The sequence below is a fragment of the Pogona vitticeps genome, chromosome 2, assembly GCF_051106095.1.
Source record: "Pogona vitticeps strain Pit_001003342236 chromosome 2, PviZW2.1, whole genome shotgun sequence".
Taxonomy (NCBI): Eukaryota; Metazoa; Chordata; class Lepidosauria; order Squamata; family Agamidae; genus Pogona; species Pogona vitticeps.
Window position 1 is genome coordinate 183,513,059 of NC_135784.1, and position 27,234 is coordinate 183,540,292.

General features: G+C 45.1%; 1 protein-coding gene across 2 annotated transcripts in view; it reads right to left on the reverse strand.

The window, feature by feature from the left end:
- The window catches only part of LOC110070232 (A.superbus venom factor 1), a 124,942-nt gene that overhangs the window by 78,399 nt on the left and 19,309 nt on the right, over positions 1–27,234 (reverse strand). For both annotated transcript variants that reach the window (XM_072991548.2, XM_072991549.2), the window contains exons 4-9: positions 25,605–25,675; positions 24,313–24,392; positions 23,196–23,278; positions 10,105–10,195; positions 4,245–4,347; positions 3,520–3,640 (exon numbers count right to left, since the gene is read on the reverse strand). In XM_072991548.2, the coding sequence (XP_072847649.2) occupies positions 3,520–3,640; positions 4,245–4,347; positions 10,105–10,195; positions 23,196–23,278; positions 24,313–24,392; positions 25,605–25,675 (549 nt within the window). The remainder of the gene's footprint in view (positions 1–3,519; positions 3,641–4,244; positions 4,348–10,104; positions 10,196–23,195; positions 23,279–24,312; positions 24,393–25,604; positions 25,676–27,234) is intronic.

The following is a 27,234-nucleotide window of genomic DNA, read 5'->3' on the forward strand; positions in this document are numbered from 1 at the left end:
TTCAGAATTAGCCTCTTGAGATCCAATAATTTCCAAACATTCTGTTTTTTAAGGAATTACACTTCACCTCTGCTTGTCTTCTGAAGAAGCCCTATGTGTTGGATAGACTACAAAATCTATTAAGTCTTTTGAGGAGAAAACTACACAGAGAGGTCATATTAACCAATGCTGAACTTTGACAACAAGGGCCTTGTGCAGAAAAAGCAGTGCAGCACATTCCTGCTACCAGGATTGAAATGAAACTGAAAACACAATGCCAGATTCTAAAGGATAGACTGACTCTATAAAGGAAGCCAGAACCCTGATTTTGCGAGAGCTGAGTTGGTCTGTTAGTGGTAGGACATTTTGGTGGTCAGTCCTTCACAGGGTCACCATAAGCTGGCGATGAATTAATGGTACATAGCAGCAATTACTACTACTACTTCTACTACCCTGTTTCACTGAAAATAAGACTTAACCTGAAAATAAGCCCTAGTATGATTTTTCAGGATGCTTGTAATATAAGCGCTATCCCCAAAATAAGCCCCAGTTAAGTGAAACCCTGCCCTCCACCATTGTACCGCACTGTGCAGCAACCAGAAGGAGATGACATTACTGTAAAATAAAATATCCCCTAAAAATAAACCCTAATGCGTTTTTTGGAGCAAAAATTAATATAAGACCCTGTCTTATATGCGGGGAAACACGGTACATGTTCTGTGGTACACATTTACCTCATACACAGCAAAGGCCAAGATTCTGGGACTTTTTCCTTCCCCAAGTGAGCTAACGAGCAGCTAATACTCCCCTTGCCAGAGGGTAAGTTCTTTCTTGGAATCTTGTCCCACACTGAGGACGCACAACTCTTAAAAACCCAATTTGCTACTATAATGAACTCACAGAGACTCTGATAAATGGGCAAAAATCCCCAATTTTCTTTAGTGAATTACAGCAGTGATTCTTAACCTTTGTTACTCAGGTGTTTTTAAACTGCAACTCCCAGAAACCCCAGCCAGCAGAGGTGATGGTGAAGGTTTCTGGGAGTTGCAGTCCAAAAACATCTGAGTAACAAAGGTTAAGAACCTGTGAATTACAGAATTTGACACATGCTTTATTAGATGTCGAAAGTACATACAAGATGACATACTCTCTGTCACAGAAATAAGCAACAATACACAGAGATCAGTCACCTTACTGGAGTCCCATGAGTTTGAAAATTACAAAAATGATATACTGTGTGGCAGAGATATACAATGTGCAACTGATATAAAATGCCAAGAAAGATGCATGCACCCTGAAACTGCCAAAGGAACCCTTTGATCAGCAGCAATTTCCCACTGCTGGTGGTATCATCACTGTTGTGCATGTGGAGCGGCACAACAGGATCTCAACCAAATGTTTTTTTCCCTGAGTTTTTTTTTCTGAGATGTCATTGTTTGAGAACTCACCTCTTCTTTGCTCAGCCTGGGTAGAATCTGAAGATTGGCCATCTAGCATTTGACCATGAAAACTCTCTCAGTCTTGTCAAGACCACACATTAAGGATGATCACATGATGATGAGAAAGGAACCAGACTCATTAAGGCTCAGTATGACCGATTTAGGCATTAATATATATAGGCCATAGGAATATTCCCCAGAAATGAACCACAGTGCAGACCAGTGTTGTGTTCAGAGAAGCTTTACATTGCCTTTCACTAAGGGGTTCCCAATAACAAAAGGGATATAAGCCTCGTCATCTTACTTCAGGGTTTGCTTCCCTTTGATCCTCTCTGCCTGCTCACTGCTTCCAGTACCCTTTTTATAAACACTCTGCCTCATAGTGACAAAGAAAGAAGCCTCGGGACAGGGGGTGATAGAGCTGGAGCCACTTTTGCCACTCTGTGGCTGTTGGATTCAACAGCATTACTCTCAAGCTTTTGGTTCTTGAGAACATCTGAGATATTTGAGAGAAAAATCACCAAGTAAAGGAGCATGTCTTCTCTCTTACGCTCTGAACAGGAGAGGGAAGCCTTCCTGGCTCAGCAACAAAGCAGAAAAATGCATTTCTCTTGGCTGTCACAGGAAAGATCAGAGGAAGCATTGGGGCTAGAGATGGGCACAATTCAGAAAACCTGTGAACTGGCAACCCATGAACCACAGATCACCAGGAATCCCCTGGAAAAATGAATCAGTTCGCAAGTTGTTTTTCTGGTTTGTGCCTGGGAGGACTTCAGGGAATCCCCTGCCTTCACCCCCCCCCTCGCCACCCCCTCTCCCACGTCTTGCTGCCCCCATTGCCTCCCTACCTGGTCCTGCTGTTTCCTCTGCCACCACCACCATCTTCAGAGACAGTGACCCAGCTTCTCCTCCAGGAGCCAGGCTGGCTGTCTCTGCGCATAGACCACACCTATCAGCTGATGGGCAGAGGAATGAGCAGAGACAACAGGTTGAGAGGAGCTCCTGGGAGGGAAGCTGGACCAGGCCGCTGTCTCTGAAGACAACTGCAGAAGAGGAGGAGGAAGAGGAGGAGGTGGTGGCAGGGCCAGGGAGGGAGGGAGAGAGAAGAGGTGGGCAGGTATCCCTTTTGTCAAAGCAAAACAAAGGGCTGAACTGAAAAAAGTTGGCACTTTGTTTCAATTTGGCAAAATGGGTTCCACAAACCGAACCACAAATCAACTCAGTTCATGTATTTTTCTGGTTCATAGTTCAGTTCATGCCCATCTCTAATTAGGGTGATAATAAGCCATGGAAAGACTACCAAGCCTGCAGGTTGCTTTTTGTGGCATGTACATTTTAATAGAAGGCCATTTTAGGAAGCAAATGAAGAATAATGGGCCAGCACCTTAAACTCCATCCCTTCAAGTGTCTGTAGAATTGTTACTAAGTCATGATCTTCATGCTTCTCTGATTGCAGTCGGGGTAATGTTGGTCAAAACAGAAGCCCTCCGAAGGTAGGATTTTATTTGGAGGCTGATCGTAAAAAGAGCCTTGCAGGCTTTTCTTTAACACTGGGTGTCCGTGAGGAGCCTCAGGCTTTGTTTTTACTTCCCAGGTGCCAACCAAGACTAACTTAACTATAAGGGTCAAGAGTCCCTGAGACTACCTCTTCTTTTCTGTGCTCACTTTGTGTGCCAGCTTTCCTCTCTAGTCCATTTTCTGCTCCCCAAATATAGATGTGTGGAGATGTAGCTCCACACTATATTTAAAATCATGGGCTGTAATTAAACGTTTTTGTTTCCACTAACCAAGAAGCATCCAGATTGGTCCTCCCCCCCCCCTTTGCAAGGGAAGAGACAGACTAGGAAGATCTCTCCATGTTCTTTCTCTGCACCAACAGGGGAATGAACCAATTCTAAGTCTTGTGAACAAGGCCTTCCATGTGCTGAGTTTGATGTAGAGGAATGAAAATGAAAGAAGCAGACAACTGAAGAATCTAGAACAGAAATGTTTGAAAGGACTGATAACATTTTTTACCTATAGCAGGCAAGGCAGACTCCAGTATTGGTGCACCATTGATGAACCTTTTGTGATTTCCTGTTGCCTTAAACTCAACACTTACCTGAATCCGTCATCATTGTTACAGAGACATAAAGGGAGTGCCCAACGAGCTCAACAGGGTTGCGAAATCTGGACTGGAGCATAGCTCTTGTAAGCACCGCTTCCCCTTTCCCTTTAACAATCTGAAAGGGAAACACCAGACAAAGGAGAAAATCAAACATATATACACACAGTCAGATATAGCTATAGATACAGATATATAGATACACATGTACATGTACACATACATACAAAAGTTGTACCAGACATTCCAAAATTAGTTCTCCACAGTTTCAATCACCGCACATGGCACAAGCCCAGGTACAGTTATTAAAAGCATACCATGGCCCCATTCTTAAATCGCACCAGGGCTTCCATCACCAGCGGGCCAGTTCTAGACGGCTTCCCAGCTGTTGACAAGACTGGGGTCAGGGACTCGAGATCCAGCAAAAATGGATCTGCCTCTCAGGCGAGAACAACATTGCCATCTGGCCAGTGCTAGGCGGCTTCTTGGCTTCCTCAACAGTGGGTGACATTGTTCTTGCCAGCCGGGGAGGGAGGCAGCTCTGGCTGCTCCCAGCACTGGCCAATTGGCAGCTGCTCCGTATCTGCTTTAATGCATGGAATCACATTAAAGCTGGATATGTAAAATTTCATGCCTGTTTTCAGGTAATCCACAATCAAAAGCATACTGTGTGTTGAATGAAACATAGTTCTACACACACTCCCAAATACTAGCAGTCTTACCTCAGTTCTCCTGAGTGAGTCTGGAATGCTCTTCTTGTCATTATCAATTTTCACTCCAAAGAGGACAAAAGCTACGCCTTCTACTTTTTCACCATAGAGGAATCTAGAAGATCAAAATGAAATGAAGAGCCAAAGTAGACCTTGTTTCCTCATGTGTCCTGCTCACACATAATGTGGGAGGGGACAGGTTTAATGTCAACATCACATGGGGTGGAAGGATGAGGGTAGCTGAACCACATATCACAGTCACTTTTATAGTGTGTTTTTTTATTTAATTTTCTTTTGTTGTTGTTGATTCGAACTAGAGATGGGCACGAACCAGCAAAATGGTGGTTTGTTTTGGTTTGTAACTAGTCAAAGTCATGAAGCACAAATTTCCAATTTTCTTCCTGATAAACCACTAATTGGTTTGTTGGTTCATTAGCCCTATGTGAAGGCCCCCCAGGCACCTAGGGACACCAACTGCCCCATCACCTCCATACATTTTGCTGCCACTTCCTTCTCCACCACTGCTGCTGTCATCTTGAAAGACAGTCCGCTGGTTCCTGCAGCTGAGAGGCGGGCCCGTGTGCAGAGAGAGCCTGCCAGAAGCCAGCCTGGTTGCTATTTTTTTTTAAAAAAAAGCCTGACTGCCTCAACTGAGAGGTAGCCCACATGGCTTGTGGCCAGCTTCTTCTGTTTAGGTACCTGCTTCTTAGCACCAACCTGCTGCTCAAAACAGAATTCTAAAAAATTGTCAATCACCAAGGCAGTGTGTATGTGAGTCACTGAGAATTCTAGCAGCTACTTCATAATTTAAATGATAAAATGTTGTGATGCATGCCTTTTCAATGCATAACAAAGCTACAGGGTTACAGCCCATAATTAATTGCATGAAAAAAGACAGGATGAAATTTTAAATTTTTATTTATTATAATATAATGGAAACATCTTGAATATTACTCCTTTTCACTGTTGTTTTATCTTCATTCCTCATTTATGTTTTGCATGTTTATTAATTCAATTACAATAATGTTTCATTCCAAATTTAGTGTATGTTCTGCTGAAGCAAGCTAACATCAATGGGCATCAGCTGAAGAGAAGAAAAAAGGCATTGCAATATACAAAAACAAAAAAATCAATTTGATAAAAGAATACAAAGACCCAGAGGGAAGATTCATTATGGTGAAAGTCAAATTCTCTGATGGGAATATCAACATAATAATATTGCTGTACGCCCCAAACAATGCCAAAGAAAAGGTTTACGAAAAGTTGTTTCCGTTGCTTTTAGATTTTCAAGAAGGTAAGAATACAATATTTGGAGAGATGAATGGAATAGGTAAAGGTAAATGTTGCCCTTGACATTTAGTCCAGTCGTGTCCGACTCTAGGGCATGATGCTCATCTCCGTTTCCAAGCCATAAAGCGAGTTCTAATAAGCAATTAAAAGAGAAAAAACAAAGATAAAAATCATGAGTTTTGGAGTCTGCCAAGACAAACAAAACTCAGGCAAAAAAGGACTCTGGTAGCATACTCTGTGGCCTTTACCATGTGGCTCTGCAGATTTGCTGTTCAAGAGACCAAACTTAGGATTTTAAGAATTATTGTTTTATTAGAAAAATAAAGTATTTAGAGATATTCAGTTTATGCTATGCTTTTGCAACAAAGTACATTTCCATAAAGCATTGCAGTTAGAATTTTAATAAATTCCATCTAGTGAAATAAACGAACGAACTTGAGGAGAGGCATTAAGCAAGCTAAGGCCGAATACAAGAGGAGAATTGAAGACTGCTTTCTCAGCAATAACATGAGGCAAGTTTGGCAGGGGGTTCAACAACTAACAAACTACAAAGCAAAAAAGGTTTCCTCGGGCGGAGGCGTGGAGGTGGCTGAGGAGTTGAACAACTTTTTTGCTCGATTCGAGATCGATCAAACTGAAACTGTTCGTTTGCCATCATTTACTCAGCAGAGTCCCCCCTTCATTGTGAATGAGCAGGATGTGAGACAGACTATGAAAGTGGTTAACTCCAGAAAAGCAGCTGGACCCGACTTAATTCCTGGTCGGGTGGTAAAAGACTGTGCTGATCAGCTAGCCGGGATATGGACTGTAATTTTTAATCGATCCCTGACACTATGCGCAGTTCCCGTCTGTCTCAAGGCTTCCGTCATCGTTCCACTGCCTAAAAAGTTGCCTACAAACAGTCCGAATGACTACAGGCCGGTGGCACTAACTTCAATCTTAATGAAGTGCTTTGAGCAGTTAGTTCGGAAATATATTATCTCCTGCCTTCCTGATCCCTTTGATGGGCTTCAGTTTGCTTATAAAGAAAATAGATCAACCGAGGATGCGATCAATACTGTGCTTTATATGGCTTTATCCCACTTGGAAACACAAGGGAATTATGTAAGAATGCTGTTCGCGGACTTTAGCTCTGCTTTTAACACCATTATACCCCACAGATTATTAGACAAACTTAAAGATCTTGATTTTCCAGATTCTATCTGTCTGTGGATTTTGGATTTTTTAACAAATCGTCCACAAAGAGTTAAAATGAATGACTACATCTCTACTGACAAGATACTCAGCACTGGCACTCCACAAGGCTGTGTCCTTAGTCCACTACTGTTCTCCATTTATTCATCGGATTGCACCAATAACCATCCCAGTAATAGGATTATCAAATTTGCAGACGATACTACACTAGTAGGACTTATCTCTGGGGATGATGAGTCTGCGTATCGGGACGAGGTATTACAGCTATACCGCTGGTGCAAAAAAAACAATCTTTTATTTAACATCCAAAAAACCAAGGAATTCATAGTGGACTATAGGAAAAAAAGAGCAGACATTCAGCCACTGTATATAGATGGAGTTTGTGTGGAACAGGTGGTTGAATGTAAGTTTCTTGGGACTATCATAACAAATGACCTGACTTGGAGTGCAAACACCGCTGCGTTAATCAGGAAGGCACAACAACAGTTGTATTTTCTAAGGATTCTTAGAAAGCAACAATTGACTGAGAGTTTGTTAATCACCTTCTATCGGAGTTTGATTGAGAGCATATTATCCTACTGTCTCTGTGTATGGTTCACGAGCTGCACAGTGGCAGAGAAAAAGGCAATTCAAGGGGTGATCAAGACGGCCCAAAACATCATTGGCTGTTCACTCCCCTCTTTGGAAGAATTGCATAAGAACAGATGTAAGAGGAAGATATCTAACATACTGAAAGACTCCTCTCATCCGGGATATCAGCTCTTTAAACTATTACCATCAGGAAGGAGATTCAGGGTATTGAAAGCAAGGACAAGCAGATTCAAGAACAGTTTTTACCCAAGTGCAGTATTGAGTTTAAATGCGGGGCCATAGGTTTTTGGTGGAATTTTAATTGCTGGGAGAAAACGGGGTATCTATATTTGGATGGTGAAAGTTGTGTATATTTTAACTTTTTTTTGTAGTGTTGTCCAGTTTTACCTTGGGGAAGAGCACCTCATTTCGTTGTACCCACTTGTGAGCGCAATGACAAATAAATTTCTTATGTCTTATGTCTTATGCCTTAAAATAAAAAACTCTAAAAAATTGCTTAGAAGGTAGGCCAGGCATAGCCCCCTTTTTCTATCCTTTCTCTGAACTACATCCTAGCATAGTATTAAAAACTAGCATTTGGATCTCAAAACTCCATTCTAGTTCTCAGTCCTAAAATCAATCCATCCATCCTAAAAGCAATTCTAGTCTCTGACTCCATTCTCTGTTTTCTTCCTTCCTGGGACCACCCTTCTTCTTCATTCTTCTGAGATGTTAACCAATCAGCATAAAAGACTGTCTCTTCTCACCAAACCTCCAATTCCCACGAGAAGTGCAGGTGTTGTTGTCCTTCGTCTCGGTGTTGTGTCTTGGTTCCTTATCATCTCTGGCCAAGGCTGCTACATGGAATTTTTCATCCAGCTCAAAGAGAAAAGCTTTTCGAAGCTTCATCTCCGTTTCCAAGCCATAAAGCAAGTGTTTTTGTCCGAAGACAGTCTCTGTGGTCACGTGGCCCGCACAGCTAGACACAGAACACCATTACCTTCCCACGAAGGTGGTACCTATTTATCTATTCACATTTACATGCTTTCAAACTGCTAGGTTGGCAGGAGCTGGGACAAAGCGGTGGGAGCTCACTCCGTTGCATGGATTCGATCGTACAACTGCTTGGTCTTCTGACATTGCAGCACAGAGGCTTCTGCGGTTTAACCCGCAGCGCCACCACGTCCCATGTGGAATAATGGACCCTTAAAAAGACAAATCTAAGAAAATGACATTTTTATTTTATTTATTTATTTATTTGATCTGTATCCCGCCCATCTGGTCTATACGATCACTTGTATACTAAGAATACTAAGAATGTATTCAAATATATGGGATGACTGCAATTGATAGATGGATGGAGAAAAATTAATCCAACTAAAAGAGACTACACTTTTTTTTCAGAGACACACCAAACATACTCCAGGATTGACATGTGTTGGTTATTGAAAGCTAGTATTAAATACTAAGAAAACAGTGAACTTATACCAAAAATAATGGGAGACCATAACCCCTTAAAATGACTTGAAGAAGGGAAGGAATTATGAGAAGATGGAGACTAAATGATAACTTGTTGATACAAGAAGATATTCTTTTAAAATACAAAAAAAAGATCTGCAAAAATTCTTTAAAATAAATTGGACAGAAGAAACTACCTATAGCAACTATCTGGGAAATGAGTAAATTGAATGTGTCTGGTATTTTTGAATAATGATGATGAAGAAAATGTTAAAATTTCCTAGTAAACATATTTGAGATTCGTTCTGAATTTTAAAATTCCTAACACTGTGAACTGAAATACATCGTGTAGCTAGTCCATCTTTTCTTACTTAATGAATTGTATTAAGAGAGGGCCCAAATTAAAAGACAAACAAGGAAATTCATCATAAATCGCTGAGTTGTTGATTCGGATTGGTTAGGTTCATCCAAACCAGAGACCTTGAACTTTCCTGAATAAATGAATTTTCCCCTGATTGAACACATTTCCTGGTTTGTTTTCCCCTCACAGACACAGCCTCCTCTCACTCCCTTCCCACTGCTCCCCATTGCCTCCCTGCCTTGTCCTGCTGCCTCCTTCGCCACCATATAGAGAGATAGTGGCCATTTGCCTCCCAGGAGCCAGGCCTGCTATCTCTATCTGCATAGGTGCCCACCTCTTAACAGAGGCCCCCTAGTGGACTGATAAGCCAGCTAACAAAACATTACATATTTTCTTTTTTGTTTTCTGTTCATGTTCCCACCTATAAGCTGAGAGGCAGGGATGTGTGCAAAGGCTGCTAGTCTGTGGGCACCAGAGCCCTCTCAAGATGGAAGCAGTGTTGGCAGGAGAAAAAGGCAGGGGGGGGCATGGGCCAGTGGGAGGGGAGGGCAAGCTATGGAGGTGGGGAAGCAGGCAGACTTTTTTTTTAAAGACAGCCACTGAGCTGTCTAAAAATATTGCCAAACAAATCAAAGACTCGGTTTGTGGTTCATTCCGGAATAATTCCTAAAATCACGGTTCATGGACATCCACAAACCATGAGCCAAGACAAACCATCATGTTGGCGTACCCATCTCTAAGTCATATGTTAGGTGTGTGAAAATAAAAAAGGAAAAAGAATTGGGAAACATGGACAAATTAAAAGTTGAAGACACTCTCATTTGCCCTCAATGCCTGTAAAATTCCCACAGTGTTCAAGCAGGATGATTTTTGTGGGAAAAGCTCAAGCTAGAAGCACTCCATCAAACACCACACTGCAATTCTTCTGTGATGAATTGATGAAGCTAAGCAGGACTCAGATTTTTTCTTCTATGCTTTCCCCAAAGGCCACACACTTACGTTGCAGTGATAGACACTTTGAAATCTCTGTTGCTGTCAATGTAATAAAACGTCTCTGCTGGTTCCAGAACAACTTCAAAGCTTGGCAACACTGAAAAAAGTGATGGTGGAATAAGAGAACATAAACACTTGTGAAAGGCTGACAGCAGATTTTCTCATATGGGATTTTTTTCTCAAGCATCCTTTCTTATCTGTCGTTTTAAACTAAATCTTTTTTTTACAAAAAAGATATAAACAAAACCACAAATTTACAATACACAACATTATTTCGGCTAAAATTAAACTGCTTTACTTACAGCCACATTTCTCTAACTGTGCCATTTGCTCCCTTGGGAACTGGTTCATGTTCTGTGTGCTTACATTTCGTATCACTCCACTGCTCTCCAGAGACACATTGATTCTTCTCCCAATGTATACCCCCTCCCTTTCTCTAGAAATACATTCCACATTTCTTTAAAATCATTACTTTTTGGTAATTCTCTTCTAATTTTCATTTCTCTACTTATAAATTAATTCCCATATTCCACATTTCTCTATATCATTCCTCAATGTCAATTTGGTTATCACTTTTCCAATAATTTGTGAATATTAACTTTGTCATAGTCTAGATTACTGTAATGTGCTCTGTGTGGAGCTGCCAATGGAAAGTGTCAGGAAACTTCAACAGGTCTAAAATGCGACAGTCAAATGGTGAAATGGGGCTGGTTACAGGGATCACATAACCCCCCCCCCCCCGTTACAGCAGCTCCACTGCTTGCCCATCAGCTACTGAGCAACGTTTAAAGTGCTGGTTTTAACCTTCAAAGCCCTAAATCATCTGGGTCCAAGCTGCCTCAAAGACCATATCTCCAATTATGAGCCAGCTCAGGTATTAAGATAATCAGGAGAGGCCTTTCTCTCAGTCCCGCCATCTTCACAGGTATATCTGATGGAAACATGGGAGACAGCCTTCTCTGTGGCTGCTCCCAGACTTTGGAACTCCATTCCACAGGAGACCAGACTGGACCCTCTTTGCTGTCCTTCCACAAGCAGACAAAGACCTTCCTCTTCATACAAGCCTTCCTGCAGTAACCAGCTGCCTGTTTGTGATTTCTAGGTAGATTGTTATGCATTACAGCTTTAACTGGATTTTTAGTACTACTTGTGTTTTCCATTTTTGTGTCTTCCATTTCTCAGAGTGACTTTTTTGGTATACTTATTGATCTTGCCTTAATATTGCCTGTTAATGTTGGCAGATACTTCCTTATTCATTATTTGTAGTTTCAAACATTGTTTTTTTAATTACGTTAACCACCATTGTTTTCAAGTTTAAATTTCTTCTTTCATTGTGGTAGCCTGCCTTGAATCCTTTACAAGGAGAAAGGTGGCGTAAAAATATTTTAAATAAAATAATAAATAAATAGTAATATATTCTTTTTCTTCTCCCTTCATTTCCTGATCATTAACCATATTCAATAAGGCAATCATTGGAGACATCTGAATATCCAATCCATGTATTTCCCTAATCTCCTTAAAAACTGTCATCCATTCTTTCCTCCTTATTTCACAGAACCACCACATACGTAAATACCTTCCTTTTCCTTTTTTACACTGCCAGCACAGGGATAATTTTTATTTAATAAATTCAGTTTCACCAATGTTAAGTTCCATATTTCACTCCAATCTTCCCCTTTAATTTCTTTAACCAAATCTTCCTTCCACCATCTTTTCAAAACACATAGTTCACATTCTATTTGTGGTCCCCTTTCTATTTTCATTGCTTCTGACCTCAGGTTTTTTTTCAGACAATTTGAGATTATCAAACATCTTTTTACCTGTAATAATCATATAAAAACTACTTGCAGGAGAAAAAGAAGTTACTTACCTGTAACTCAGATTCTTCGAGTGGTCCTCTGTGAATTCACACTAATGATTTAATCTGCATCCGAGCAGAGCAGCCTTGGAGGCTTCTATAGCTTTAAGCACTTGGTGCCAGGACCTCCCACCTAGGCTATATCTCTGTCTCCGGCACCCAGTGTCTCAGTTCCATAGAACTGTCCACCGCTGTACAGTATATTAACAAGTAGTTGTGATGTACAGCGGGGAGGAGGGTGGGATGTGTGAATTCACAGAGGACCACTCGAAGAACCAGAGTTACAGGTGAGTAACTTCTTTTTCTCCTTTGTGGTCTCTGTAAATGCACACTAAGAGAAAAGAGAAAACAAGAAATAGGGCCTTCTCGGCGGTGGCTCCTCGCTGGTATTCGCGGAGCTCCCTCGCTGGGCACCTTTAAGAATTTATTAAAGACCTGGATGTTTCGGCAGGCCTTCTCACCAGATTACTTTTGATTTTCTTTTCTCTTATTGTCTCTTTACCTTTAATTGTTTTGTAATTTGCTGTTTTATTCTTATTGTATTTTATCTCTGTTGTTGGCCGCCTAGAGTAGTCCACCGCGACTAGATAGGCGGGATATAAATTAAATTAAATAAATAAATAAATAAAATAATGGGTGACTAGCAAGCTGACTTATCAGGAGGTGGACGTCACAACAGGAAAGAAGCCAACACAGCTCTTCCCACAACAGCTTCTGCCTTGGCCTGGACAACGAGGCGATAGTGCGCTGCAAAGGTGAAAGGCGTGTACCACGTTGCAGCCTTGCAGACATCAGTGAGGTCAACACCACGCAGGAACGCCATGGAAGAAGCAACTGCCCTGGTCGAGTGAGCTCAAACAGTGGAAGGCAAAGGTTTGTGGGCAATCTCATACACCAGCTTGATTGTAACAACGACCCATCTGGAAAATGTTTGAGATTAATCCGGGGATCCTTTAGAGTGCTCTTGAAATGACACAAATAGTCTCTGAGAAGAGCGAAAAGACTCAGTCCTGGAAACATAGTAGGCCAGGGCCCTTTTAACATCCAGGAAATGGAGTGATTTTTCCAAAATAGTCGTAGGGTTAGGAAAAAAGGTAGGCAGAACCACTGGCTGATGGAGGTGGAAAGATGAGGCCACCTTTGGGAGGAAAGAGACATCTGGTAACAGAGTCACTTTGTCAGGGTGAAGCTGTATAAAAGGTGGGTCCAGCCATAGCCCCGGGAGTTCACTGGCATGCCTTGCCAAAGTGCCAGCAAGGAGAAAGGCCATCTTGAAGGTAAGTAGTCTCAATGACATGGAAGCCAAAAGTTCGAATGGAGGAGACATCAACTTACGGAGGACCAGCTGAGGAGACCATTGTGGCATGGGAGGCTTGTAAGCAGGTCGCATGTTGCGGAGACCCTTCAGGAATTGTTTTAGCGTAGGATGTAGAAACAGCTTGGCTGCATCAGACAGAGGGGGCTGATAAGCCACTATTGCAGAAATGTAGATTTTCAGTATAGAGTATGACAAGCCATGCTGAAAAAGGAGAAGAAGAAACCTCAGAAGAGAGTCCAGTGATGTAGGGCACACAGGTAAGTTGTGTTCAGCCGCAAAATCACAGAAAGATTTCCACTTTCGCGCATACGTAGCCAAAGTAGAAGGCCCACGGGCTCAGCTAAGGATGTCCTTTATCGTAGGTCCAGCCTCCAAGCTGTGAGATGCAGGGAGTCCAGATCCAGATGGAATGTCCTGCCATTGTGAAGGGAGAGGAGTCCTGGGATCGGCTCAGACTATCTGCAAGGAGGTTGTCGGTGGAAGCTACATGTACCACCACATCAGGAAGATGTGGCATTTGTAGCACCATTCCCAGACTTGGATTGTGAGATATAGCAGCCATTGGGAGTGTGCACCTCCTTGCTTGTTCAGATAGCACACTACTGTGGTGTTGTCAGACGCCAACTGTAACACTTTCCCCATGAGAAGGCGCTCAAATGCCCAAAGAGCCTTGAAAACAGCCAAGAGTTCCAGAACATTGATGTGAAGACAGGCTTCTTCTGGAGACCAGTGACACTTCGTAAACACCATTGGCAAGGTGGACAACCCATACGGTAGAGCCTTGAACTCATATATTACGCCATCCAATGAGATGTTTGATAATGAGAAGCTGTTTGATAATGAGAAAGATTTTGATAATGAGAAGTGGAGAAAATGCCAGTGCTCAGGATGGATGCTGATGTGAAAGTAAGGACAGGTTACTTACCTGTAAACATGGTTCTTCAAGTGGATTCTCCATGAATACACATTAATGGGTTAAGTCAGCACTTGTGCTGGCCTCTCGGAATCTTCTAGAGCTGCAAGAGAAAAGTAACAATGTTCAGGTTGCCCTGCACTGAGCATGCTCAGCCCGCCAACGGCTCAGTTCCCCCTGTCCGCCATGTGAAGAGTTGGAACCCAGAACACTCCTCAGTGACGAACAAGTGGGGAGGCCGGGCGGGACGTGTGTATTCATGGAGAATCCACTTGAAGAACCATGTTTACAGGTAAGTAACCTGTCCTTCTTCAACGTGGTTCTCCATGAATCCACACTAATGGGTGACTAGCAAGCACACTTACAGGATGGTGGGCCGTCACTGAAGCAGTGAAGTCAAAACAGCCCTTCCAAATTTGGTCTCAGCTTTAGCCCGAAGGTCCAACTTGTAGTGGGTAACAAAGGTAGAAGCATTGGACCAAGTAGCAGACCGACAAATCTCTTGGATGTCGATTCCCCTTAGCAGGGCCGTAGATGTAGCCATGGCCCTAGTGGAATGGGCTTTGAGACCTTCCGGCACAGGTTTCTGCAGCAGTTCATATGCCAGAGAAATGGTAGAGACTAGCCACCTGGAGAGGGAAGAGGAGGAAACAGGAGAACCTTTGCGGGGCCCATAAAAACAAAGAAACAGTCTGTGGGCCTTCCTGAAGTCTTTAGTCCTGGTAACATAATAGGCCAGTGCTCTACGAACATCTAAAGCATGGAGCATGCGTTCAACTTCCGTAAGTGCATTGGGAAAAAGGGTTGGTAAGATCAATGGTTGGTTAACATGGAAGGCAGAGACAACCTTGGGCAGAAATGTAACATCAGGATAAAGGACAACTTTATCCTTAAAAAACTGCAAATAAGGAGGATCTGCACGTAGGGCAGCTAACTCACTAGCTCTCCTGGCCGAAGTAATGGCCACCAAAAACAGCGTCTTGAAGGACAAGAATTTCAAGTCACAAGAGGCCATGGGCTCAAAAGGATGCCTTGTAAGACAATGCAAGACAGTCTGCAGCGACCACTGAGGTATTGGTCTTTTGGCCGGAGGTCGCATGTTGTCAAGTCCTTTGAAAAAGGTTTTAAGGGTTGGGTGAGAGAACCATCTGGATGACTCTGAACCCGGAGGTTGAAAGGCCACAATAGCTGCAGTGTAAACCTTCAGCGTTGACTTAGACAGTCCCAAATCGAAAAGATGCCTGAGGTATAACAGCAGAGTCGATAAGGCCACAGGTGAGGAATGTAGCCGACGTTCCTCAGCAAACCTGAGAAAATTTCTCCACTTGTAGCTGTAAAGCAACTTAGTGGTAGGCTTCCGTGCCTTGTCGATGACCTCTGTCAATGATGGGAAATCCTCCACGCAGTCAAGTGGAGTGCATCGAGGTCTGGATGAAGAACATTCCCCCCGCTCTGAGTGAGTAAGTCGGGTTGCAATGGAAGTGTCACCCTGTCCACTGACGCTTGAGACAGAGTGGAGAACCACGGTTGACGTGGCCACCAAGGGGCAATTAGTATTGCTTCTGCCCTCGTCTGTAATAGTCTGACTATGACCCTCTGAAGGAGTGGCAGAGGGGGAAACAGGTAGATGAGGCCTCTCTTCCATGGTACCATGAACGCGTCTCCGAGGGAGCCTTGTCCTCTGCCCGTGCGGGACGCATAGAGTGGACACTTCGTGTTGTGTTGCGTCGCAAACATGTCCACCAGTGGATGTCCCCACCGCTGGCAAAGAGTGGTGAACACCTTCTGGTCTAGTTGCCACTCGTGGGATTGGAACGGGCGACGACTGAGTTCGTCCGCCAACTGGTTGTCTGATGTGGCCACATGGATAGCCACTGGAAAAATGTGCCTCAGGTAGCACCATTCCCAGAAATGTACTGTGAGAAACAGCAGAGACTTGGACCTCGTGCCCCCTTGCTTGTTCAGGTAGTACATCGTGGTGGTGTTGTCCATTACTACCTGCACAGCTGTGCCTCTGAGAAGAGGAAGAAATGCTCTGAAGGCCTTTATCACCGCTAGCATCTCCAGATGGTTGATATGCAAGGATGCTTCCTGCGGGGACCACAGAGCATGTATCTGGTGATGTAGACAATGGGCTCCCCATCCCACTGGGCTGGCGTCCGTTGTCACCTGTATGGTAAGTTGTAGAGGACGAAAGGGTCTCCCGATTAGCAGATGTGGAAGAAAGAGCCACCACTGTAACTGCCTTGCAAGTTCTGGAGTGACCCTGAGGCGCTTGTGCTGACTGTCTGTTACAGGGTTGAACAGGGCCATCAGCCAAGATTGTAGAGAGCGCATTTTGAGTCTCGCATGGGGCAAGGTGGCCGTTGTTGAGGCCATGAGGCCTAGCAGGTGTTGTGCTAGCTTTGCAGATACTGTCCTCCTTGGCTTGAACCTCAGAACTGCGTTTCTTATTTTCTGGACACGTTCTGGAAGTATAAACAGGCGGGCTTGCACAGCATCTAGCCTGGCCCCTATGTAGTCCATCACTTGAGAGGGTCGTAAATGAGACTTCTCGTAATTGATGGATAGGCCTAAGGCCTGTAGGGTCTGCAGAACTTGATGAGTGTCCTGGTAGGCTTGGTGTTTGGACTTTGACACGATCAGCCAATCGTCGATATATGGGTAAATTTGAATCCCTTGGAGACGTAGATAAGCTGCCACCGGGGCCATACACTTGGTGAAGGTCCATGGGGCGGTGGAAAGGCCGAATGGGAGAGCTACAAATTGGTATATGGTGTCCTGGAAAATCAGTCGAAGGTACTTCCTGTAGGCCTCGTGGATCGTTACATGAAAGTAAGCATCCTTCAGATCCACCACTACAAACCAATCTCCTTTCTTGAGCAGGTGGACGATCCCTTCCAGAGTAACCATCCGGAACTTCCAAGGATTGAGGTAGGTGTTGAGATCCCTCAGATCCAGTATGGGTCGAAGACCCCCGTCCTTCTTTGGAACAGCAAAGTATCGGGAGTAAAACCCGTTTAGGATGTCCCTGTGAGGTACCTTCTGGATGGCTCGCTTCTGCAGCAGAGTGAGAATCTCCTCCTCTAGGACGGGGTCGAAGGATGTATGCCTGACCCATCCTAGAGGAGGCAATTCTATAAACTCCAGGCGGTAGCCGGAGCTGATAATTTTCAAGACCCAGGTGTCTCGAGTGATCTTGTACCAGTTCTGAAGGTAAGGAGAAAGGCGAGTCAGATGGTGGTGGATCCGGATGCTGACTGGGAAGTCAAAGGTATTGCTTGAACTTCCGGCCAGAAGGCTTGAATGACTGGCGTTTGCTGTGTGTCTTGAAGCTAGAGGCGGAGGAAGAAGCCTGAGAAGATCTTGCAGGCGGTTGTGGCCTGAACTGGCGATAAGTGGAGGTTGTACCCTGCTGGTACGACTGCTGTTGTGGCCTGGTACGCCACTGAGGTTTTGAAGGCCTCGGCTGTTGCTGTATGGCATAAGATTTTGCCGTTTTCTTACTCTCATGGAGGGATTTCAAGTTCTCGTCTGTTTTCTCATTGAAAAGACCAGTGGCATCAAAGGCCAGGTTCTTAATTCTGGCTTTAATGTCATCCATAATGTTGGCGGACCGTAACCAGGCGTGCCGTCTCAATGTGATGATAGATGCCAGATTTCTAGCATTGGCATCTGCTACATGCCGTGAAGCCAGACGTTGGTGTTTAGACACAGTCTGTGCCTCAGCAAAAGCGTCAAGGCATACTTGCCTAATGTCTTCTGGTGCCACTTGGAGCGCTGGGAGCACTCTCGCCCATAGTTGTTTTTGATAAGCCCCCATGGCCACCAAGTAGTTGAGGGCTCTGAGGGCAAAGGTGGTCATAGAGTAGAGCCGTCTTCCGAGCACCTCTAGGTCTCTACCTTCTTTGTTAGTTGGCGTAGGATGACCCTTAGTGGGCAAACGTCCCGCACTAGATTCCACCACAAGAGAATTAGGGGCTGGGTGTTTTAGAAGGCACTCTGTCTTTGGACCATGGACTCGATACATGTTCTCAGTCCTCCTGGAAAAGGTGGGAGAATCAGCTGGATGGTCCCAATAGCCAGTGATAAGATCCATGAGTTCTGGGACATAAGAAAGGCTAACTGGACGAGACCTGTCCTTGTGAATGTCCCCAAAGATGAGGTCATCCTCACGAGAAGGAGACTTCTCCACCTCCATCCTCAAGGTAGCAGCCATTCTTGAGACCATCTGAGGATAGGAGGAAAAATCCTCAGATGGAGATGAAGGATGGATATCTGCCGCATCAGACCCCAATGGTTCAGCCGGTACCGGTGTCTCCAAGGAGGCGTCTGAGGTACCTTCGTCCTCGTGTTCAGAAGAGGAAACCGAATCAGGTTCATCCTCCTCCTCCAAAAGCCGAGGGGCGACAGGCTGTGGTATGCCCTCTGTAGGCTTGGGAGGTTTAGTGGGTAATGGTCTACTCGGGCTCGGCAAGGGCGCCGAGGGCTTGTCAGAAGGTGTCGGCGTCGGGAGACCGTGCTTGGTAGACCGACCCTCCGCCGGAGTAGCGCGCTCCTCGTTATCTGGAAGAGGGCGCTTTCGACGTCGACCCTTTTTTGGAGGCGGCGTGGTGGAAGTAGACGAGGAGGAAGAGTAGGTCCTCTTTCGTCGACGCCGTCTGTCCCTCGACGTGGAAGAGGAATCAGAAGTATAGTCCCGTTTATGCCGATGACGGCGGCGAGACCTCCGCCTTTCACGGCTGTCATTGGAGTCCGATGAAGAATAATCCCGACGTCGATGTTTCCGTCGTCTATCGCCATCCGTAGTACGCTTTCGCTTGCGATGGCGCTTAGGCTTCTTAGGGATAGTGTCCTCCTCGGTCTCGAGCGTTGGGCGTCGAGGAGGGACCGGTACATTCGGCTCCCCTGGTCTCCTCGGAGAGGGTGTCGGAGACTTAGTAGCCGGCGATCCCGGTGTAGACGACCGGGATCGAGACGCCTGCCCAGGTAGAATTGGGCTCCGAGGCGCATCGGTCAAGCCAGAGATGATTTTGTCAATCTGGCTTGCCGTAGGAGACCTCTCGACGACGACCAATGGTTCTTGTCGTGGAGGGAGAGAGGCTCCATGTTCCGACGCGGACTCTCGGTCTCTGGAAGAGTCCTCCAGGAACGGAGAAGGGAGTGAGGAGGAGATGGGAGGCACTACCAGTGTAACCTCCTTCGATGTCGATGCTCCCTTCAGCTTTTGTTTCTTCTTTTTCAGGTGTTCCGGCTTCGGTGGAGATATGGAGCCAGTCGACGCTGAGGTAAGTACCTTCTTGGCCGAGGTTTTTGCCTTGGACTTGGTTTTAGCCTTTTTAGGAACATCCATAAGAGTGTCCGATGAGGTGGATTGGACTACCCTAATCTCTGACCGTACTGAGGAGGAGGATTGGGCTACCTCCATATCCGATGGTTGCGAGGCCGACAACGTTTGCTTCCAAAGGGAATACCTAAGACGTTGCTGCCGAGCCTTCAAAGTCACCTTAGTGAACCTTTTGCAATGCCGACAGTTGGAGACCGAGTGGGATTCCCCAAGACAGTACAGGCAAAGAGAATGTCCGTCCTGGAAAGGGAGTTTCCGGGAACAGGCGGTACAGAGGCGAAAGGGTCCTCTCCTCGGGGATGGTTTGTCCTTTGGAGGCATAGACTAACCGGTAGATGGAAGTAGACCAGGAGTCCCGAGTAGCGGATCGTTTGCTGGGCTTGGTAGAGGACGGTAGACCGGGAGTCTCGAAGGCTATGGAGCTTTCGACTGAGGTAGCGAAGGGTAGTAGACCAGGAATCCCAGGTAAAGGAAGGTAGGCCAAGACGCCGGATACCAGAAGATTGAAGAAATCCGGCAGGCGCGTGGCGCCCCGCAGGTGGCCAATTACCGTTGATTGGTAAGTCCAACTGGCGCGTGGCGCCTCAGAGGGTGGCCTGAAAGGCCAAATAGGCTAAAAGAGGAGTAGGCAAAGCCGCCAGAGGCAAAAGCGAAGTCAAAATCCAGTCCAAAGTCAGGGCAACAACAGGCAGATCAACGATTTCCAGTCCGGTCAAGATAAAACACGAAAATTAGCCAAAAAACAGGAGCTCAGTCCGAGAGGTTCCAACTTTCACAAGCGGAAAAAAGGAACTGAGCCGTTGGCGGGCTGAGCATGCTCAGTGCAGGGCAACCTGAACATTGTTACTTTTCTCTTGCAGCTCTAGAAGATTCCGAGAGGCCAGCACAAGTGCTGACTTAACCCATTAGTGTGGATTCATGGAGAACCACGTTGAAGAAGCATCCTTGAGGTCAATAAGAACAAACCAGTCTCCTTGCCTGAGCATCTGGATAGTACCATCAAGGGAGACCATGCAAAAACATTGAGGCGTAATGTAAAAATTCAAAGGTCTGAGATCGAGGATAGGTCGAAGTCCACCACCTTTCTTGGGTATAATGAAGTCGCGTGAGAAAAAGCTGCTTGAGATGTCAGGATTTTCCACCAAGATGATGGCATTCTTAGAGAGTAGCTTGTCTACCTCCTCATGGAAAACAGGTGAAGTCTCTGTTTTTCTGACAAAACCTGTGCAAGATGTGGAGTTGAACTCATTTGCATAAGCAGTGGTAATGATAGTGAGAACCCAAGAGTCAGTGGTGATAGCCCTCCAGGCATCAAAAAATTGGGCTAGTCTAACCCTGTGAATCAGGCAGGCTAAACTGGCTGCCTGGCTTTCTGGTCCTGGTGATGGAACTGTTGGTGTTGTCTCTGCCTGCCAGCTTGTTGGTGGGACTGACCTCAGGAAGTCCCCTGTTGAGACCTGGACCTCAAGGAATAAGACCTGCGCCAGGAACCCCTAGATGTAGACTGGGCTGAGATGGACCTGGCCATCTTCCTATGTTTAATCAGGCTTTCCAAGATCTCATCCATCTTTGGATCGAAGAGCCCTGCCCATCAAAAGGGAGATCTGGTTCTTCACATCGTCTGTGATGGATGCAGATCAGAGACACACATGTCTATGGAGGGCAACCGCAGTGGCCAGCTGTTTTGATGAAATGTCCACAATATGCCTGGCAGCCACCCTCTCCTGGTGGTGTGTGAGACAAGTGCCTCTCAACTCCTCTGGTGCAGCACCGAGGGCAGGGAGGACTGCATTCCACAGATGTCTGTGATATGCCCCCATGGCAGCAAGATAGTACTTTACCCACAAAGTAAAGGTGGTGAAGGAGTAGGCCCTCCAGCCCAAAGTGTCCAACTTCCTGCCCTCCTTGTCTGAAGGGGTAGATGAAATCTTGGACCGAGTTCTGGTGAACCAGTCCCGTGAACCTTGTAAAGGTTCTGAACCCAACGCAGCACCTGCTGAGAGGTTGAAGGTCTATCCCAAGACTCCTTAGCTAGACTGAGGAGAGAGGGAACGGAAGCCAACCTGATGGGTGCGAGCTAGTCTTTGGTCATATCTTCAAAGATCTTGTCTGGTTGCTCCAGCTGCGGCTGAACCACTGCCAGGTCCAGAACATCTGCAGTCCTTTTAATCACCTGGGTATAGGAAGTGTAGTCCTCCTATGGAGAGGGAGGATGACTGCCAGTGGTGACTAATGCTAAAGTAGGGGAGTCAGGTCGAGAGGTGTCTCTGATTTCCCCTTTGTCTGAGCCCGAGTCAGACCTGGGGTCCTGGGTGAGGGGTAAGATGGGCAGGGGGCTGTTCTTTAGCCCGAGGCTGTGAAGGAGGGTCAGCTGGTCTCTGGAAGCAGTCCTCTATGTAGGGCGAGAACCACTGGAACTGACGACAAAAAGCCTACTATTGCTGAAAAGCAAAAAGGCAGCTGGGTAAAAAGGCGTTGGAAAAGCCAAACTCTCAAGCTCGAAGCCTCGAGCTCAGAGGGTGTTGACAATCTCCCTGCAATGGTCGAGGTGGAGCCGGCTCGGGTTCAACGTGCCTCGTCTTCCTTTTTCTCTTCTGAGGAGGAGGGGCCATGGGCTCAGAAAGAGGAGGGAGCAGTCACCAATCAAGCCCTAGGAGAAACCTGCGGTGACCCAGAGGATCAGCTTGGCACAGGAGAAACTGGTGCCACCGTTCCTGAGGGTGGAATGAGCTTGCGGTCCATCACCTCGAGCTCAACAAACGGTAAGGGAGCTGGGGGGCAAGATGGGGCCACTGCCAACACAGCCCTCTTTTTCTTTTTTGACTGGCCTGGGCTTGAGGGAGGACTCGACACTGCCACGGAGGCCGTCGACTTCAAGCCCAAGGAGGAAGATTTCCCTGGTCTCTTTGATTGTGGTGGAGAGTGCCCAGAAACAGAAGAAGCCTCAGATAGCAGGGCTCTCAGGGGGTCCATGGCAGACGGGTCAAGAGACTTTGACCAGAGGAATGCCATCAGCCTGTCTTGCCTGCGCTTTAGGGCAGCTTTGGTAAAGGCCTTGCAATGGACACAAGCGGCCAGCTGGTGCCCTTTCCCCAAACAAAAGAGGCACTTGGAATGGCCGTCCTTAATAGTCACTTTCGCATTGCAGGCCGCACAGCGCTTGAAAGAAATTTCATAGGCCAAACACACCCCAAACTCAGTTTTATGCTTCAGTCCAACTCACAAAGCAGAAGAGTCAACAGTCCGGTCCATGGTTAAATGATGGGAGGTCCAATAATGAATGTTTGAGGAACAAGTGAAATTGCAAAGAAGCTCCGGCCGATGCTGCTACAGTGGCAGCAGGAAACGGAACTGAGGCACTGGGTGCTGGAGTTGGAGGTATAGCCTAGGTGGGAGGTCCCGGCACCAAGTGCTTAAAGTTATAGAAGCTTCCGAGAATGCTCTGCTCACATGCGGATTAACCCATTAGTGTGCATTCACAGAGACCACTAAGGAGAAACCATATCAGCAGTCTCATAGGAGAAAGTGTAGCAGTGATTTTCCAGTGAAAAAATAGTGGGAAAACAAGGCATGTTCCCTGAGGAAGAGTCTGAGCATTAAAAAGAATTAGGTTGGGAATCGGGGAAAGAAAGCCCAGTACAAGGTTGGCTTTTCTTCCTACCATATTCCTTGACTTCGAACGGTGTGCTGAAGCTCTCCTCTGGGGAGTCTTGATACTTGGCCACAACCTTCCAGGTCCCCAAACTAGAAAAAGAAAATGAAAAATTTCTTCTACACAAACATACCTGCCCCTTCTGAGCAATACAGTAGGAGCCCCCATGGATACAAAAATCTGTAGATAACTGGAAATGATATACATAGCATGGTCTCTGGCTCCACCTAGTGGCCACGTCTGGTAACTACATTGTGAAAATACCATATTTCTGAGATTTTTTCTATTAATATTTTTAATATTTTCAAACCATAGATAACCAAAAGCATGGATATCAATCCTGCAGATATGAAGGTCTTATTCTACCTGTGATCACATATGCTAGGAATCAACTAAAAAGGAGCACCCCACCCCACACCAAAAAAACAGTAGTCCCTGCAGATTATTCAGAAAGGACTGTTTTCACACTCAAATGGGCCAGGCTGGCACAAAGAAATAGACCACACTTCACAGTATGTTCAGCAGATCAAAACAGGGGAAGAATCGAAGTGTAGCTGGCCTTCAAGACCAGCAGTAGCAACTACAGTGGTGCCTCACAAAACAATGTTAATTCGTTCTGCGAAAATCGCTGTCTTGCAAAAACATCGTCTTGCAAAACGCGGTTCCCCATTGGAATGCACTGAAATCTATTTAATGCATTCCAATAGTAAAAAAATCATTGTCTTGCAAAAATTGTCCATAGAAAACATCGTCCTGCGAAACACAGTTCCCCATTGGAATACATTGAAATCTATTTAATGCGTTCCAAGCGGGGGGAACCATCTTGCGACTCATTGGTCTAAAAAAAACCCCTTCTTGTGAAGCACAGACCCAAACATCGTCTAGCGAAAATCACCCATAGGAGAAAAAGTTTGCGAAGCGCAACAGCAATCGCAAAAAACCTATCATCTTGCAGATTAATCATCCTGCAAGGCAATCATCTTGCGAGGCACCACTGTACTACAAAAATGCAATATGTGTGACTGCTCAGATTATTCTTAGCTTAATATTAAATGGATTTTGTTCTTTTTCATAAAAAGCTCAGATTCTGTGCAGGTTTGCAGTATTGCAATATGTGGTAAACTACCTGACAAGTTCTGGTATGTTGTAAGTCCGGGCAACTGCTGAACTGATCATCTTCTGGCTGACAATAATATCTTCTGGTGTCTGGATGGAGAAAAAGCAAGTTGTTTAAAATGTTTGATTGCACGAAAAATGCCTGAACATATTATTCATTTCTCACATATAGAGATGGGCACAAACCTTGTTTTAGAGCTCCATGCTGGTTTGCATGTGTGGCACCAGAGGTTTCCTTCCCCCCACCTCCCTGGCTGAATCCAGCACCCACTAGCTTTTCTCCTCCTCCTCTTTAGCTGTTCAACCAGTCTCTGGCTGGAGTACAGGGTTCCCTGCCCCACCTCCTCGGCTGTTCACCCACTCAGGCAAGGAGGCAGGACAGGCAAACTCCAGCTGGAGACTGGTCAAAGAACTGAACAGGAAAAGGAGAGCAGCATGTCCTGGCTGGTGAGTAGGTCACTGGCCAGGGAGGCAAGGGAAGAGAAAGTGAGGCACTTTTGGTGCCAGTCACACAAACTGGCACATACCTCAGACTCACATCATAAGAGTTCTTGTGAAGCACAAGGTTTAGCCTGCCTCTACAATCGTTTTCTGCTATCAGGATGCAGAGAAGCTAAGTAATGTACAAGACAGAGCACTGAACCCAGACTCTCAGGACCTAGATCCAAATCCCAATACAGCCACAAAACACAACTGGCTGGCCCTGGGCTAAGCCATAACTCTGAACTGCCTTGGGGATAAAAGTGGCCATGTCCACTTCAAGCATATCATGAATATGTAAGACATATATTAATATGGCGAAAGCAACCTTTCAGAGAAATGCATCTTTCCCGCTCTTACATAATTTCCTCCCAACCACGTGAACTGCTTTGTCATGCGTAGCTCCATAATTAGACATGCAAAGGAAGCCACTTTATACATTTCCAAAATAATCCCAGGGAAACATATGCTTCCTTCTGAACATGTATTCACATTTGTCTCTTCTACCTGCTGGACGGATCATGCCTTCTAGAATGAGATTTCACTGTGCTTTGGTGGTACTGTATTGGGCAGCATTTCCTTTTTTTAAAAAAATCCTTTCACCTGATTGAAGATTTAATAAAAGCACACACAAGATAGACCTGCCAAAAATGCTATGAAGGTCTTCCTCAGTTATAAACACATTCCCACAAAACTATGCAAGAAGACCAACAGTCACTGATTATCCACATGATGATATCTATGGCACACACTTGAACACATAATCAAAGATACAACTGCTATTCTTCCTTTTTCTTTTTTTATTGAACACACAATACTTACCACAATCTCAACAACCACATGTTTGTCCAAACGTTCCATGTTGTGACCCACAGAAAAGATACGGTAGCGCACTGAGAAAGAGACAAGAGGTTATTATTTAGTGGAGATGGCTTCACAAGGTGGAAAATATGAAACTTCTTTTCTCTGTAGCTGTTTGATGTCTCACTGAATCTCAAAAGCCAAGCACTGGAAATTTATCCAGAAAGGTCAAACATTAATGTACTGTACATCCTTTTGCATCCTTTTGCTTCACAGACAGCAACAATCTCCAGGGCTTCAGAGAAGAGATCCAGGTCACTTTCAACAACACCTTTTCTTCATCTCCAGATCACCTTCACCTGGTTTATCTGACTTACTGAGAGAACTCTTGTTTGTTTGGCCTTGCCTTTTGAGGATGCAACAGCATGGGAGATGGAATAGAAATGGATCAGCTGCAAAGCTGCACCTGGGAAGTTTTGTTTTAAAGGCTTGGTGTCTTAGCTCTAAGACAGGTCAAAGAGGGAAAACAACCCAGGCAAATTGGTAGAAAAACAGAAGGAAGTTTTCACATCAGCTTTGCTTTCACTTTGTTGAGGGGGGAAAAAGAGGGAAGAAGGATATTTTAAGGTAATTCTTCTCACCCAGATTTGCAGGATGCAAGGTTAAAGCAGAGCTACCTTAAAACTTTCTCCTCTCTCTGTATGTCTTTGTATGTGTGTATGCTTCAGTTGCCTTAGACTAGATTAGCAAGCCTTGTGAAGGAAAAGGAAAAGCAAAGATACTAAATGGGAACGAAGGTGAAAGCAGCACCAAGCACGGGGAAGAGAGGGTTGAAGGCAACCTCTTTCCTTGATGCACTGCCTCTCTCACTGCTGCTGTTGGCAAGCTACAAATCCCTCCACTATCACCTCAAGCAATCATGCTGCCCGAACCAAATGTACTCAATTCCAAAAAGTAGAAGCGCCAGTAATGGAGGAAAAAACTATGGGGTGGGGTAGGGTAACTCCTACATGATTTGCATTAACTTTTACATTATTTAGACAGTGGGAAACACTGCAAATCAGACCATCCCAATTCCAGAGCATTTCTTGTATTATTTGTCAATGTAACCATACTCTGACTCTGTTTTTAGACTTCCCTTGCCTGGTTTATCAGTTCACTGGATGTGCCCTGCCTATATTGCCCTCAAAACTCTTGAAGAACCAACCAGTGGGACTAGACTTTGGAAACACAACACGGTAGACAAAGAATTCAACTCCACCAACAAAATAACCCGGAAACCACCTTTCTTGAATTTTATAACTACCTTGACTTTACTCATTGGCCACAGGATCCTCTTGGACGTAATTTTTCCTTTCATAATCTGCGATACACATTCCAGCAGCACATCAGTTATTTCATTTTTCAGTTTATGTATTTTTATTTAAGAGTAGCTAGCAAAAGGGTTTGTTGCATTTTATTGTATTGTTGTATCATTATACAGTAATTTTTATGATTTTACTGTCTACTGTGAATAACCCAGAGAGTGCCAACATTAATGTGGTACTATAGAAACGGAAAATGATGAATGAATGAATAATTGCTAAGCATAATAGAGAGATCTGACTGTGGCGTCTGCTCAGGTCATGACTATTCATATGCTATCTGCATA